Raw genomic sequence first — 15250 nt, forward strand, 5'->3', positions numbered from 1 at the left:
ACGAAGGTGATCGAACAGAACGATCTGCTCATTTTCTGCCGGGAGATACCGCCCGCAAGCCGAAAGAATTACTTCCCAGCGTAGTCAGGCGCGGCCGACGGACTCACTCCATATCGCCCAATTCAAACCGCAGCTCGTCCTCGAGAACACAGCATACTACATACATACGCATCCGAGTCGTCTAATTTTGTCAGACACCGACCGCTTCAGACCCATCCTATCAGTCAAAATGGACCAGCAGCTCGACGTTTCCAAGCTCAGCGAAGCCGACAAGAAGGAGCTGAACCAGTTCTTGACGAACGAGGCTCAGAAGTCTGCCATCCAACAGAGTACGTCGTCGCCTTAACCCGCGCGTTGGGGGCGCTGCCTTGCGGTTTCGAACTTGAACTCGTCCGATGGGACATCGTCGGGGATGCCGCTGGACATGGACAAAATTTGCTAACCACGCTGTAGATGTTCACCACCTTGCCGACGTTTGCTGGAAGAAGTGCATCACTGGATCGATCTCCTCCGGTCGTCTGAATGGCTCCGAGGAAGCCTGCGCGCAGAACTGTGTTGAGCGGTGGATGGACACGAACATCTCGGTTCTGAAGCACCTTGAGAACCTCCGCGGTCAATAAGGGACTGACTGCATCCCGGATGCATATTCGATCTATATCATGGTATAGAAGGGAACGGATGGCCTTAATGGGGGATCGTATTTCCCAACTTTTGTTCCCCAGATCGGGGACCTCTGTACTGTAGAAATAGAATGTTTCATGGCACCCCGGATATCGTACGTAGTCTCCCGTAACCGGAGTCGATGTCACTTGTCAATGTGGTAATACGAGGAATTACTTTACGAGAGGGATGCTGGCCAGGGGATGACAAAGGAGTCAGATTACAAGTCCAGCGGTCGTGGCAAAGTCGTGAATTCAAGTATTTCTTTTTAGTTAATGATCATTCAGCCCATGTGGCGGCACTGGCAGCTAACTAAGACTGATATTTTATGAACCACCGCGTTAAAATAAAAGAAAATCGACCCAAACCCAAAGAACACCACGACTCATTTAGACGATAGCGAGCTTGGTGGCGGCAATGTCCAGAGCGTCCACATCGGGGGTTAGCCGGGCGAAGGCCTTCTTGGAGCCATCGGGTCTGCACAGCGGTTAGGACACCTGGGAACACCTCCTTCCAGCGGCGGGATTTCCATACCTGACGAGGGTGTTGACCTTGACGGTATCAACGTCGTACAGCTTCTTGAGGGCCTGCTTGATCTGGCGCTTGTTCGCCTTGACATCCACGATGAAAACCAAGGTGTTGTTCTCCTCGATCTTCTTCATGGCGCTCTCAGTGTTGAGGGGGTAGAGGACGATCTTCTGGGCGTCGAGACGAGGTCCATGGGGGATGGAGGTGCGGGGGTACTTGGGCGACCGGGAGAGCTCGAGGGTCTTGGGGCGGTGGAAGGTGGTCGAAGTCCGGACCTTGCGGGATTTGAGCGCCTGAAACCGATCACGGTGGAATTTAGTTTCTCTGCAATGGCCAGTAATTCAGGAAGAAGTTCGTGGACATACGCCTGCACCCTTCAAGACTGCCTTGGCAGCAGCGCCAGCCCGGTTACTGGGGTTGGTCTTGCCTGTCCGAACGGAGAAAAAGTCAGCGCTTCTGCAATCGACTCGGTCGTGCGGTTCGAATTGGTCCGATTCATAGCGACAAATAGGCAGATGGCAGTGGGATATTCAAAGCCCGTCGCGGCCGCATGTTTCGTCTCTCTCGGTCTCCTCCATCGAAATAATCCAAGATGCCGCGGACTCGGGGGGAAGAAAAACCACCACGTTCAAACGCCCACATTCGCGATCCGTATGTTGACAATTCCAACTCGAAAAAAAAGGGGAGGCCGAATAGATGCGACCTACCTTGCTTGTTTTCCGCCTTAGGGGCCATGGCTGTCGTCCGGCGCTGTCGTGATGATTGTCGTCGCAGTGTCGAGAGTCGAATTATTTGGAGTGTATTCGCTTAAGCGAAAAACCCTACCGCTCGCTGTGTGGGTCACCTGACCGGCTCTGCCGCCCAGTACAGAAGTCACGGGGGACGCTAGCCTGTAACGGTAAGGTCGTTATTCTCGTCACGTATCGAAATATGCAGGTAATTTTGGTATAATCACGAAGCGTCTATCATGCATGCAGGCTCAAATTCGCACCTTGCCTCCTAAGGCCACTTTGATATCTGCACTCCCCTCGTCACCATGGCTCCCAAGAAGTCCAAGAAGCCCATGTTGCTCTCGCGTACCCGTCCTCCAACCGTCCGCCCCAAGCCCGTAGCCCTGTCAGCCAAGGCAACGCGGAATCTCATCCGCTCGCACCATCGGCTTCTGAAAAAGAAAGCCCAGGCATCACAGGCGGGCGACGAAGCCCTGGTCCGCAAACTTGATGCTCAGATTCAGAGCCATGGTGGTCTGGAAAGCTACCAGCTTGCCAGCAAACTCGGACAATCCCTCGAACGTGGCGGAGATTCCAGTAAAGTCCTCATCGATTGGATTGATCCCCAATTGCGGAAGCTCCGCGATAGTCATGGTCTGAAGCTTCGTGTCCTCGAGGTCGGTGCGCTCAGTACCAAGAATGCTTGCTCCACCCATGGGTGCTTAGACGTCACCCGGATTGATCTGAACTCCCAGGGGCCCGGCATACTGAAGCAAGACTTCATGGAAAGGCCGCTTCCTCGTGGGGATGATGAGCGTTTTCACATCCTCAGCCTCTCCCTGGTCCTCAATTACGTACCGGACGCCCTTGGAAGAGGCGAGATGTTGAAGCGCTGTGTTACCTTCCTGACGGACCAGCCGCCGAATGGCTCTTCTACGTCTATCACACCGCGCTTGTTTCTCGTTCTACCGCTCGCATGCGTCAAAAACTCCCGGTATCTCACCGAAAGCAGACTACAGGATATTCTACAAAGTTTGGGATTTGCCCTCGCAAAGTCAAAAGAAACCTCGAAATTAATCTTTCAGCTCTGGGAGTACACTCAAGATCCCAAGCCCAGACCATTCAAGAAAGAGATGTTGAACCCCGGCAAGGTTCGCAATAATTTCGCTGTTGTCATAAAATAATGTCCGACAACAGAGCAAGCTACCAGTGATCAACGACTACAAAGGTCTCACCTATGTGAGATCAGATCCTCGGGCAGGAATGCCCATGCGGTCCCAACACCTGCTAGCACCGACGACACGACCAGGATGAACCAGTCCAAGATGCGTTCCTTCGGGCTGATTTCCTTTCCGAATATCTTCAAATAAAAAGCCAGTGGCAGTATTATGCAGATCGTGAAACACAGACCCGAGCCCATTAAAGCCATGATGCGGTCGAAGGCAGGAAAAACGATGGCCATTACAACAATAATAGCCACCACGAGAATGCGTACAATGAACTGCGATGACTGGCGAAGTAGGCCTTTGAGCCCTCCCTGGTGATTTGAGGCCGATGCTGGGTGTGGCCCAAGTCCACAGAGAACTTCCACCGTTGCCACTAAAGGCCGACAGCTGCACTCTGTTAGTGAGCCCAGTTCGATATAGATACGGCACTCCGCGATCAGGAGTCAAGGAGGTACTCACTTTAACGGTACTTTGGTGATTGGGATTATTGAAATGAATATGATAATGCAGAGGGACAGAGATCGTGGATATTCATCCATCTGGAGTACATTCGCCGTGATTTCATCGCGAACTCCGTCGCCAAACATCACCCAACCTATAACGGCCATTGCACAGTCAAGAGAATACTAGAGCATACATGAGCAACATGAAATCTTTCAAAGCAAGACTCCTACTCACCGTAAAAAGATACGTCACCCACAAGCTTTTACCATACTTTTGCGGGTGCCTCATGTCCTTATATATGTTGGGAAATACCCCATGGCCTCCCCATGGCGCTTTAAAAGAGTCAGTCATCCCGTAGATTAAAGCATTCCTTCCAGAGAAGTACTTACACATGACCAAGCCAAAACTAAGGGGAAGAGTAGCCCAGTTGTCCGGGAGCAAAGATGTCCGCGAAGGCTGAAGAAGGGAACCCGGGGCGTCTGATTTAATAAGACCATCAATGCATATTAATATCACAACTATAAAAATTAGCAATCGTAATTCTACCGGCAAATCTGCCGGGAGGATGCATACTGGATGTGCAAGAGAGAATCCCTAATATGCTAGTCACACTTAGAAAGCGAAGAGGAACAAAGTTGAGAGGGACGAGCACCACCCCGCATATTATCTTCCATTGGAAGATGCTCAGCGTGGGGATAAGCACATGTAAGCTGTCGGCGAAGAGAACCACCAGGGCAACACATGCCCCTACGAGTTCCAAGCAGAACAAAAGACTCGTCACCAGGCGCGCATGGTGTCCAAAGCTGATGTATGCCAGATCAGCGTAAGTGATGAGACTGCGGTCAACATCCAAGCATTTGGCCAGGATCTTGGCAGTATAAGACGTTGTCACCGCGGCAAAGAATAGGAATAGGAGACCGAGGAGCCACCCGGCCTGTTTCATTGCCAGAGGCAGACTGAGAAGTCCTACGCCGATGAGGACGTTAACGGAATTGAAAATGGTTTGCGGCACGGTGGATTGGCCAATGACAATATTTTCTCGAGTACCATCCTCATGTTGGACTTGTTTAACCAGGAGATGTTCCGCTTCATCGATAGGCACATCAGAAACCTGCTGTTCTCGGTGGAATTGGATGGCATGTCTTCGGGTTGACTGGCTGACGCGCGAGGATATTGTCCCATATGATGTAGCCAGACTTCTATCAAAAGATGATCCTAGAATACTAGGAGTTGCGAAACCCCTTTTCGAGGGTCTATGATCATCCGGGCCAAATTCGTTGGGCGTTTCTCCATGCGGACCCAGCAATGGCCGTTCTGGGTCGGCATCCTGGCTGTTTAACCGCGAGCACCAGCCGGGCAAGTCGCCTGGTGAGACGGCAAGATCTTCGTCTGAATCGACTGCTACGAAGGACGAGCGACGGGGGATGACTTCTGGAAAGCCAGCCGCCCGTTGCCATGAACGAGCAAAATTGTTGATGCTGTTGACCCCACCAACCTCTCGAAAACGAGCAGAAAACGAAGCCGATCTGAGCAAAACCAGTCAGTATCATTTCCTTTCGTAAGGGGGTGTGGCTTACCTTGACCTCTGGAGATCAAGATCCGGCACTGTAAAGCCGGTGGATCCACGGTTTTCGAGGCCTTCGAAATCCTCGTCATCCGAATAGCCCAGCATTATCACTCCCTTGGATCCAACAGGAAGCAATGTGTCAATACAAAGACAATTAAAGTCACAAAGAAATGTCTGAAAAAAAAAATTCCCCTCTCGCGCACAGAGTTTTCTGGTTTTATTTGCCCGGCTTGGGGTAAGGCGTTGCTAGTGGCGAGACGGGAGGCGCTTGTAGACAGGACTGGATGGTAGCGTCGCCCGTGCTTTGCCTCCAGTCTCTTCTTGTGTAGGAAGGAAGACTGCACCGCCGATTCCCAGATTTATAGGGAGATAAGCATACGAACAATAATAACAGCATTAGCTAACATTGAACCCAACGAAGCGCCGAGCGGAACGGGACTAGATAGAGTCGAAGTGGGGGGTACGGGAATTGATCCCCGCTGCGACTGATAAGCTCATCTGGCGATAGTATTGGTAACAATTCTCGTCTGGCTTGCTTTGGAATTGATTCGGGATGACGTTTTGCCACTGCGGCGGGATTCCTGTGATGTTACTTTAAGTTAGGGCTGACTCTAGCTGACTCAACGGCGACATGTTCCTGGGGATCCGGCCCGAGATAACTTCATATATCCATGGAATCCACGGCGGGGGACATGGTTGAAAGAGGGCAGGCAGGTTGAATTATCATATCCGACTGTCACTTGCAGTAGATGGACCGGAGTACACAGTGGAATGAGTTTTCGAATGCAAGAACGGCTCGACTCTGTTGTGCTGCCATCGTATAGTTCGAAACTTGATATCATCTTCGATTTTCCAATCTTCAATCCCGATCGTCTCTCGTCCACTACGGTTTGCCAATAACTTACCCAGCAGAATACACCCATGGGATGGTTCTCAAAGGCTGCAATGCCACCAAACCTAGTAATCGAGTCAAGGCGGTTCTGTGGCCTAAGTCCAAGTGAGTGACATGGATCCTCAACGCAAGTGCAAGTTCACTTCTCCTATCTTGATCACCTACGGATGGACCCATGCTCGGCACTGTTCGAGCTACAATACCTCTGCTCAATCCAGTATTCTACGCCCCTAACCTTGGTACATCGGACAGAGACACGGCAACGTGGCGGGCGGAAAGGGCAAAAAATAGTCAGAGCGCGCGGGCTTATGTCATCCAACACAGGCGACCGCCGGCCGCTTGTGGCTCTTTTGACTCCCCCCCACGGTGCCTGATGAAATTTACTGCTGAACAAACTCCCCGCTGGACTTGGACGGCAAATCGCGAAGCCTCCAGGTATGTCCGATCCCCTTTTAGCCTTGCATTTCTGCTCCTTTTCTCTGCGTACTTTCGTCAAATCCTCCCACTTCCCCCCCCTCTTCCCGCTTTGCGTTGCTTTTTCGTCTCCATCATACTAATCGGACCCCTCGATAGCACCGGCACTCCCCCTCTAGTCTTCTCTCCCCTGGTCGTCGAACATCGTCGCCTCGCCCACCATGAGCGCGGCCCAGGCGAACGAAGCGGAAAAGAACATTGAGATATGGAAGGTTAAGAAGTTGATCAAACGCCTCGAGGCTGCTAGAGGCAATGGAACCTCCATGATCTCCCTCATCATCCGTGCGTGCCTCGTTCTTCCACCCCCCATTCTGCTTCAGACCGACTAATGCTGCGTCCGACAGCCCCCAAGGATCAGGTATCTCGGGCGGCGAAGATGTTGGCGGAAGAATTTGTACGTTCATCTCCCTACTCGCTCAAGAGCGATCCCCTCCGCTAACCTGTGGTGACAGGGTACGGCTTCCAACATCAAGTCCCGTGTCAACCGGTTGTCGGTCTTGTCCGCCATTACCTCCACACAACAGCGTCTTAAGCTCTACAATAAGGTCCCGCCAAATGGCTTGGTCGTCTACTGTGGTGAAATTATCACGTCAGAAGGAAAGGAGCGGAAGATTAACATCGATTTCGAGCCGTTCAAGCCCATCAACACCTCCCTCTACCTGTGTGACAACAAGTTCCACACCGAAGCCTTGAGCGAACTGCTCGAGTCGGACCAGAAATTCGGCTTCATCGTCATGGACGGAAACGGTGCCCTCTTCGGTACCCTGAGTGGAAACACCAGAGAAGTCCTGCAGAAGCTGAGCGTGGATCTACCCAAGAAGCACGGTCGTGGTGGTCAGTCCGCCCTTCGTTTCGCTCGTCTGCGTGAAGAAAAGCGTCACAACTACGTCCGAAAGATCGCCGAACTGGCGGTGCAGAACTACATCACCAACGATAAGATCAACGTCGCCGGTCTGATCTTGGCCGGTTCCGCCGATTTCAAGAACGACCTAAACCAGTCCGACATGTTCGACCAACGCCTGCAGTCCAAGGTCATCAAGGTGGTTGACGTCTCCTACGGAGGTGAGAACGGCTTCAACCAGGCCATCGAGCTCGCTTCGGAGACCTTGAGCAACGTCAAGTTCGTCCAGGAGAAGAAGCTCATCGGCACCTACTTCCAGGAGATCAGTCAAGATACCGGTAAGGTCTGCTACGGTATCGATGATACGCTGAAGGCCCTGGAGCTGGGTGCTGCAGAGACTCTGATCGTCTACGAGGATTTGGACATCACGCGGTGGGTGCTCAAGAATTCGTCCGGCTCCGAAGTAGTCGTCCACACCACCAAGGCCCAAGAGGACAACCGGGAACTGTTCACCGACAAGGAAACCGGCACTGAGATGGAAGTGGTCGATCAGACCTCCTTCCTCGAGTGGCTGGCGGAGAGCCACAAGGACTTCGGTGCCACGTTGGAGTTTGTATCTGATAAGTCCAGCGAAGGAAACCAGTTCGTCAAGGGCTTTGGTGGTATCGGTGCTATCCTCCGGTACAAGGTCAATTTCGAACAGCTTGCCGATTACAGCGACGATGATGAATTTTACGACGGTTCGTCTCCCCTTGCAGTTTCCTCACTGCACAAGGCTAACCACGCTACTCCCACAGATTGACGGTTCAGCGGCCTCGCAGAGAGCGAGGATGACAGGCCAGAAGTTCCCGGCGTGGATCTTTTGACGGCTCGCCCTATGAATCGTGGAGGCAGCTCTCAAGGCGAAATTCATGGCACTGGCCATGATGCTGCCCGGCAAAGCTCCGTGATACTGTGCAATGGTAGGTTTCAAGCCTGATCCCCCCGTTGTCGGCTTTTATTAACGAAATCCCCTTCGACAGGGTCATCCAAGCTCCGTAACATGGTCACTGAAGTCATCTAGAGCTGCTAGGTTGACACGAGGTATGAATGGCAAAATGTATGGTGGATTTCCTATATATCCCGTAGTGCTCTCGAGCGGACGGGTTAAGATTGTTATATTCTGGTGTTGAATACCAGGGTTGTTTACTTGTTATTCTCTATTCACTCTTTTCTATCCAAATCAAACCCGCGCGTTGCTTTTGGAGTTTCGTTCCCAATCGTTCCCGTAGAAATCTTCATTGCGTCGTAGCCAACACATGCAGCCTTCAAGCCACTGCAGAATTCACCGACCGTCGGGGCCAAGTCGGTTAGTCCAAGTGCCCCAATATCTGCAAGCTTCGGTAACTCGCTTCAAATCGGCCCCAACTTTCGCGGCGGCACCTTCGTCGCCATCAGAAGGCACCCCCCGGCATTCGACTAAGAAAACATACTTCCAGGCCACCTTTTGGCTCGGCCGCGAATTGATACTCGTAAGGTTTAGGCCATGTTGCTTGAAGACGAGCAGCGCATCTGCCAACGCGCCAGGGGCATCGTCACGGAGCATGAAGGTGACCAGGGATTTCTCTTTTGCGTCCGTCGAGGGAGGCTGACTCTGTGTTTGGTGTTTCTGCGATGCCCTGATGTCGTCAAAGGACGTCGGGCTGGTCCGTTTTGACCGGATATTCCGGAGGACCAAGAACCGGGTTGTGTTGTCGGAGTTGTCCTCGATGTTTTCCTCCACGACCTCGAGGCCTACTGTTTCGGCGGCAAACCGACTCGCGATCGCGGCGCTGCGTTCGTCGGTTGCCTTCGCTACAATCTCGGCGCCCTTGGAGGTGGAAGACACGTCCTGTCGCTCGACGCCCTTGAAATGCTTCTGGAGGAAGTTCTCACACTGCCCCCACGCCTGCGGGTGCGTGTATAACTTGGTTATGGAGCTGTAGTCATGCTGGCCCTGAGGGATGACCCCCTTTCGGGCCAGGAGACAGTGGTGGACGGTCAAATAGTGCTCCCCGCAGACTTGAACATCCTTGTAGGTGCCCTCGGGATCCGCGAGGAGGTCTAGGGTCTGCACGACGGAGCCATTGGTTGAGTTCTCAACGGGGATGATCGCGTAGTCCGCGTCTTCGTGTTGCACAGCGGTGAAGGCGTCCGCAAACGAGGGCCGGGGGAACAGTTCCGCCGCCGTTCCAAAAGCTTCGACCGCAGCCTGGGGAGGGGGAATTCAATTAATGACGTTATGAGAAGAGTGTTTTGGGGGGTTTAGGATCTCCGAACCTGATGGGAGAATGAGCCTATAGGGCCCAAGAACGTCGTCCTGACAAGGTCCATGATTCCCCGGGTCATATGGAACTTCTATAGATTGTGACGACAGGGAGCAGAGCTGGGAGTCTGGAAACTTTTGCCCCTTCCTAAGTCGGTGTCGATCTCCCCCGAACAAACAGCGCAAACTCCTCCTAGATCGAATGTTTATCCGCGATGGAGTGTGGAGATCGTGCACCGTCCGATCGTCCCAATAACATCATCGATGACCTGACAAGTGCCTTAGCTGCTCCATGCATTTGTCGCTGAGGTCGGGTGCAGTCCGATCGGTGCGCTCGTTGTTGAGACCGCAAGCTCCAGCCATCCCACTGCGGGGATTTTCTACATTTGCCGAGCGAGCGCATCGGGAGTTGACCTCTCGCCCGATTCCCTGGTCATTCGACTATCTACACCCTCAACCGTCCTATCTGCTGAACCGGAGCTTGGTCGACCTCCTTGACACTTCCTCACACCCTTTTGCGTCTTTGCCATCCGTCAACGACGCTGCATCGCTCCCGGCAGGCCACCACTTGGTTTACTTTCCCCCTCAGGTCACCCTATCCCAACTGCTTCCAGATGGCACCGACACGCTCCACACCCCAGGAGACCCTTTCAATAGGCGTCTATGGGGTGGTGGCCGGGTCGCGTTCTCCCCTTCGGGTGGCCTTGTTCTCGACGGCAGCCGAGCGGTTTGTATGGAGACCATCCGCGATGTAGTCGTTAAGGGCCGGGAAGGCGAGGAGAAGGTGATCGTCCGGATAGAACGGCGTATAGGTACCGTTTACGAAGACGAGCAAGAAAGCAGCATCATCGATCGTCTATGGAGGGCAGACGAAGCCGAATTTGGACAATCGTCGGTGATTGAAAACAGGGACCTGGTCTTTATGCGGGAAAAGACCCGGGAGCAACTGAGTCATGACAGGGCGAATTTCGACAAGGACCGGAGAACTATCAAGCGTGCGCAGGTTCCATCAGATCTTCCATAGTACGCTATATACTAATATGTTTTCTTCCTCAAGCCCCCGTTGATGCAGAGTTCCGCCACACCATCACCCCCAGCAAAGCGTTATTGTTCCGGTTCTCCGCCCTCACATTCAATGCGCATTTGATCCATCTCGATCCAGGCTACACGCGACAGGTAGAAGGGTATCGGAACCTTCTCGTGCACGGGCCGTTAACTTTGACCCTGTTGCTTACCACACTGCAATCCCGTCTGCTCCAGTCCGACCAGAGCATTAGAGATATACAATATCGCAACTTAACCCCCCTGTATGTTGACGAACCTTTGACCATCTGCGGGAAACAAAAGCCCGGCCGAGATGGGGCAATATGGGACGTGTGGATTGAGGGCAGCAATGGAGGCCTGGCGGTTCGTGGTACTGCCGAGGCGTACAAGCTGTAGCAGGTTTTCTATGGCTTAATGTGTTAATGTAAATATTGACGAGGTCTGCTCACGGACCGTTGTTCACCGAGACATATCTTGCACCGGCTTCATTATCTACTTCGAGGAACCGAAATATATTCAGTAGTTTGCTACTTAAGGAGTTTATCATCGCTTAAACTCCACAGGAAATATAGTATACACGAGTATATGGACCAGAAGGATATACAATTGCAGAAACAATACCATTGAAACGGAGTCCTCGACGTAAATAGAGCAGGTTCATACTATGGAATACTACGGAATGCTGGTGGGACCAACAAGGAAACCCGGAACGGAAAATCCCCCACCGAACCCGAACTAGCGGATGCACACGTTTTTATTTCTCACCAATTCCCATCCTTCTTTCCTCTTTTCTTCCTCAACCATCCATCTTGGATAAACAATTGGCCCAGGCTGACGCTGCATAATGTGTGCTGACTGTCGCCTGTCTACATCTCTCACTCATACCACTCAGTAGAAAGAGAACTGATTGCTTAATCGACTGCCAGCTAGCTGCAATCATGGACGTGTTTTGGTCTGCTCCTCCTGTGTCGAGGTACTGTCCCTTGTCATTCCTCCGATGTTCCACGGACTAACATTTGAACTAGGACTCTTACTGCACTTGCATTCTGCCAGTCAGCCTTGGTTTATGGCGGTCTGCTCAGCGGGTATCATACTGCCTTCCTGCCGAGGTTGCTGTTCAGACTGCTCCCCCAGGCATGGCGATTGATCACACCCTTTCTCCTGACCCGACCAAGCATGGCTTTCGTCTTCGACCTCTATTTCTGTACGGGCCTCTTCTAGGTCTGTTGAAAAAGTGATGCTAACCTCCACCAGTGTACACCTACAGCAGTCGGCTGGAGAGCAACTCGCCCCGGTTCACTGGCCCAGGTGACTTCTTCACATACGTGATATTTGTAGCCTCGGTGATTTTGGTAAGTCATGGCAGATCTCGATCTCCGTCTCCTTACGTAAAGTCCTATCCTCTGTTGTCTGTTCTCGAACAATGTTCGTCACCCAAACCTCGCATATCTGCCCGCCCAGCTGCCACTAGCTGCAGCGGTTCCTGGAAACGAGGGAGATCACCCCCGCATCCCGGCAGTACCTACTCAGTTGATCCTTACAGGGCTGTACGCGTTGCGGGTATGGTGGGATGTCCTTTTGAGATAGCCGACGTGATCCTTAATTCACGCCGGTGGTTATGGCGCCCTACATTCAACTCCACACTACCTGTCTTGATTAGTTCTATATACTGGCGATCACATAATCCATGCATCGAGTTCGCTCCTCGAGTAGCTTTCTTGACCTTGACTAAATAACGCTGACAACCCGAAGCTCACCGCAGGTTGTGTATTTAATGGAGTATTCTTCACCCATGGTGAGCCCGGTGCAGCATGACCATTCAACCCGTGAGACTAATCCTGAGTAGCCCTGATCCTTGCATTCGTGTACACGTTCGCACAGGACAACCGCGGCTCCAAGGCCTCGTTCTTTATGATCCGCATGCCCATTGAGTTCTTGCCGTGGGCCATGTTGGTCTTCACTCTGGTGGCCTACGGGTGTCCTGCCGCCTGTAATGAGAGCATGGGCATCGTGGCCGCTCATCTGTACGACTTCCTCACTCGTATCTACCCTACATTTGGCGGGGGTCGGAATTACATCACCACACCGGCGTTCGTGAGGCGGCTCTTTAGCACTACCAGTCGTGGGACATCTCGAGGGTACGGAACAGCATACCGGCCGGCCAGCCAGGACCAAGGCTCGTCTGGAGGATGGACATCTTCCTTCCAGGGCGCTTGGAGCCAGCGTGGACCGGGGAGGAGACTGGGTGGCGGGTAGGGGAGATCGGGGCTGGAAGGTGGAAGAATGTACCGAATGTGTAGATGTACTGAATGTGTAGAATGCACTGAGCAGACTTATAGTTCCACCATCAACCATTAGTTCACAATGTCGACGTTGTACCGTGATGACTAAGGATCACGAGACCTGATCCGCGGCGGCGACGGGACGCTAAGCCAGATTGGGCGACGGCCGCACTGGCAAAAAAATTCCCAGACTTTCTTTCTTCTCGCTAGCGCCGAGAGCAAATCTTTAGCTCAGCAGGTGCAATTTTTCCTGCGATCTCTGCAAACGCGCTCTCGCCTGGCCACACTGCGTCTTCCCAGCCAGATTCTCCCAAATGGCGTCTGCAGTGACCAAAGACACCATGGACTACACAATTAAGCCCGAGGCTGGCACTTCCAGCATTTCCACGGCCGAGTGGCCGCTGCTGTTGAAAAATTATGACAAGCGTATGTTGTCCTATCGTCGTCTTGTCATTCCCCCTGAACGAGGATCCAAAGAGTGTTTGGATATTCAATCTTAAGTAATATGAATGCTAATCTCCTATTTTGCCCCGAGTAGTCCTTGTCAGGACCGGTCATTTCACCCCGATCCCCGCCGGCTGCTCTCCCCTCAAGCGTGACCTGAAGTCCTACATCAACTCGGGTGTGATCAACCTTGACAAGCCGTCCAACCCGTCCAGTCACGAGGTTGTCGCTTGGATGAAGCGCATTCTGAGGTAAATACCGCATTGAACCCTGCCGTCGGGATAGCAAACTAAGTGTCGTCGAAATAAAGGGCCGAGAAGACCGGTCACAGTGGAACTCTCGATCCGAAGGTCACTGGCTGCCTGATCGTCTGCATTGACCGCGCCACCCGTCTGGTGAAGTCACAGCAGGGTGCCGGAAAGGAGTACGTGTGCGTGATCCGCCTCCACGACAAAATCCCCGGTGGTGAGGCCCAGTTCCGGAGGGCCCTGGAGACCCTGACTGGTGCTCTCTTCCAACGTCCGCCCTTGATCTCCGCCGTTAAGCGTCAGCTCCGTATCCGTACCATCCACGAGAGCAAGCTCTACGAGTTCGACAACGAGAGACACCTCGGCGTCTTCTGGGTTAGCTGCGAGGCCGGCACGTATATCCGTACCCTCTGTGTCCACCTGGGTCTGCTGCTTGGTGTGGGTGCGCACATGCAGGAGCTCCGTCGTGTGCGCAGTGGAGCCATGGACGAGAACAGCGGCATGGTGACTCTGCACGATGTCCTGGATGCCCAGTGGATGTACGACAACCAGCGCGACGAGGCGTACCTGCGTCGGGTCATCCGACCCCTGGAGTCCTTGCTCACTGGCTACAAGCGTATTGTCGTCAAGGACAGCGCTGTGAACGCCGTGTGCTACGGTGCCAAGCTCATGATTCCCGGTCTCCTGCGTTTCGGTAAGTTTGCTAGCTACAGTGTTAGATGGGTGTCGCTAACGTGATTGCAGAGGCTGGAATCGACGTCAACGAGGAGGTTGTGCTTATGACCACCAAGGGCGAGGCCATCGCCATCGGTATTGCTCAGATGTCCACCGTTGAGCTGACCACTTGCGACCACGGCGTCGTTGCCAAGGTCAAGCGCTGTATCATGGAGCGTGACCTGTACCCTCGTAGATGGGGCCTGGGCCCTATTGCCCTGGAGAAGAAGAAGCTCAAGTCTGCCGGCAAGCTCGACGTGAGTAACCATTTTCAAACCCCCCTCCAAGTCGTGCTCCTGCGTACTGATGACTATAGAAATACGGCCATGCGAACGAGTCCACCCCGGCCAAGTGGAAGAGCGACTACAAGGACTACAGCTTGCCCGAGGACGGCTCGGCGCAGCCCGCCGCCGAGGCTCCCAAGGAGGAGGCCCCCGAACAGACTGAGACCCCGGCCTCCCCGAACAAGATGGAAGTTGACGACGATGACGACAAGAAGAAGCGCAAGCACGACGGCGAGACTCCGGAGGAGCGGGCCGAGCGCAAGCGCAAGAAGAAGGAGAAGAAGGAAAAGAAGGAGCGGCGCAAGTCGAAGCAGAAGGAGGAGAGTGACGAGGATAGCGACTAGACGCTTCCAGGAAGTCCGTGGGCTGGCTCTTCTGCTGAGTGAGAAGCGTTCCTGTGTAGGAGAATATCGTGGCGCTTCTATGTCGTTGCCTGGTGGAGCACTGCCTGTGATTCCTGTACCATATGGCTTGGTTTTATTCTTGTTTTTACGTATTTCCTGGAGTCTTGGGTTGAAAAGGGAGAACAATTCATCTGCGTTAATGGTTTTGTTTGTTGTGCATAGAAAAATGCCATCAATTCTCGAATACACTTACTGTAATGATGA

General features: G+C 53.0%; 9 protein-coding genes across 9 annotated transcripts; 6 read left to right on the forward strand and 3 right to left on the reverse strand.

Annotated features, from left to right (window-relative positions):
* Positions 1-106: 106 nt before the first annotated feature.
* BDV59DRAFT_184421 (Tim10/DDP family zinc finger protein) lies at positions 107-779 on the forward strand. Its single transcript, XM_073690680.1, has 2 exons — positions 107-329; positions 454-779. Exons 1-2 carry the CDS (start codon positions 230-232, stop codon positions 618-620), a joined length of 267 nt encoding a protein of 88 aa, XP_073545164.1. The 5' UTR covers positions 107-229; the 3' UTR covers positions 621-779.
* Positions 780-874: 95 nt separating this feature from the next.
* BDV59DRAFT_184424 (60S ribosomal protein uL23) lies at positions 875-2067 on the reverse strand. Its single transcript, XM_073690681.1, has 4 exons — positions 1896-2067; positions 1554-1615; positions 1195-1481; positions 875-1137 (listed from the first exon to the last, which is right to left on the reverse strand). Exons 1-4 carry the CDS (start codon positions 1921-1923, stop codon positions 1050-1052), a joined length of 465 nt encoding a protein of 154 aa, XP_073545165.1. The 5' UTR covers positions 1924-2067; the 3' UTR covers positions 875-1049.
* A 157-nt stretch (positions 2068-2224) lies between these two features.
* On the forward strand, positions 2225-3082 carry BDV59DRAFT_204362 (25S rRNA (adenine2142-N1)-methyltransferase; the record flags this gene model as incomplete). The annotated part of the gene is made up of 1 exon (XM_073694450.1): positions 2225-3082. One exon carries the CDS (start codon positions 2225-2227, stop codon positions 3080-3082), a length of 858 nt encoding a protein of 285 aa, XP_073545166.1.
* Positions 3083-3105: 23 nt separating this feature from the next.
* Positions 3106-5497, reverse strand: BDV59DRAFT_93421 (putative transporter). The gene is made up of 6 exons (XM_073697360.1): positions 5146-5497; positions 4142-5094; positions 3958-4086; positions 3803-3900; positions 3584-3750; positions 3106-3511 (listed from the first exon to the last, which is right to left on the reverse strand). The coding sequence occupies exons 1-6, from the start codon at positions 5238-5240 to the stop codon at positions 3130-3132; spliced, it is 1824 nt and encodes a 607-aa protein (XP_073545167.1). The 5' UTR covers positions 5241-5497; the 3' UTR covers positions 3106-3129.
* Positions 5498-6489: 992 nt separating this feature from the next.
* On the forward strand, positions 6490-8360 carry BDV59DRAFT_93462 (translation termination factor eRF1). Its single transcript, XM_073697361.1, has 4 exons — positions 6490-6783; positions 6846-6895; positions 6954-8082; positions 8140-8360. Exons 1-4 carry the CDS (start codon positions 6663-6665, stop codon positions 8142-8144), a joined length of 1305 nt encoding a protein of 434 aa, XP_073545168.1. The 5' UTR covers positions 6490-6662; the 3' UTR covers positions 8145-8360.
* A 306-nt stretch (positions 8361-8666) lies between these two features.
* On the reverse strand, positions 8667-9694 carry BDV59DRAFT_204365 (prephenate dehydratase PHA2; the record flags this gene model as incomplete). The annotated part of the gene is made up of 2 exons (XM_073694451.1): positions 8667-9572; positions 9641-9694. 2 exons carry the CDS (start codon positions 9692-9694, stop codon positions 8667-8669), a joined length of 960 nt encoding a protein of 319 aa, XP_073545169.1.
* Positions 9695-9839: 145 nt separating this feature from the next.
* Positions 9840-11193, forward strand: BDV59DRAFT_184433 (uncharacterized protein). The gene is made up of 2 exons (XM_073690682.1): positions 9840-10621; positions 10684-11193. Exons 1-2 carry the CDS (start codon positions 9919-9921, stop codon positions 11064-11066), a joined length of 1086 nt encoding a protein of 361 aa, XP_073545170.1. The 5' UTR covers positions 9840-9918; the 3' UTR covers positions 11067-11193.
* A 250-nt stretch (positions 11194-11443) lies between these two features.
* On the forward strand, positions 11444-13053 carry BDV59DRAFT_184434 (Der1-like family-domain-containing protein). The gene is made up of 5 exons (XM_073690683.1): positions 11444-11643; positions 11696-11874; positions 11925-12022; positions 12423-12465; positions 12517-13053. The coding sequence occupies exons 1-5, from the start codon at positions 11609-11611 to the stop codon at positions 12924-12926; spliced, it is 765 nt and encodes a 254-aa protein (XP_073545171.1). The 5' UTR covers positions 11444-11608; the 3' UTR covers positions 12927-13053.
* A 116-nt stretch (positions 13054-13169) lies between these two features.
* cbf5 (pseudouridine synthase CBF5) lies at positions 13170-14997 on the forward strand. Its single transcript, XM_073690684.1, has 5 exons — positions 13170-13378; positions 13491-13647; positions 13707-14338; positions 14389-14615; positions 14675-14997. The coding sequence occupies exons 1-5, from the start codon at positions 13267-13269 to the stop codon at positions 14984-14986; spliced, it is 1440 nt and encodes a 479-aa protein (XP_073545172.1). The 5' UTR covers positions 13170-13266; the 3' UTR covers positions 14987-14997.
* Positions 14998-15250: the final 253 nt, after the last annotated feature.

This window comes from Aspergillus ambiguus, assembly GCF_047715705.1.
Source record: "Aspergillus ambiguus strain CBS 117.58 unplaced genomic scaffold BDV59scaffold_32, whole genome shotgun sequence".
NCBI classification, from domain to species: domain Eukaryota; kingdom Fungi; phylum Ascomycota; class Eurotiomycetes; order Eurotiales; family Aspergillaceae; genus Aspergillus; species Aspergillus ambiguus.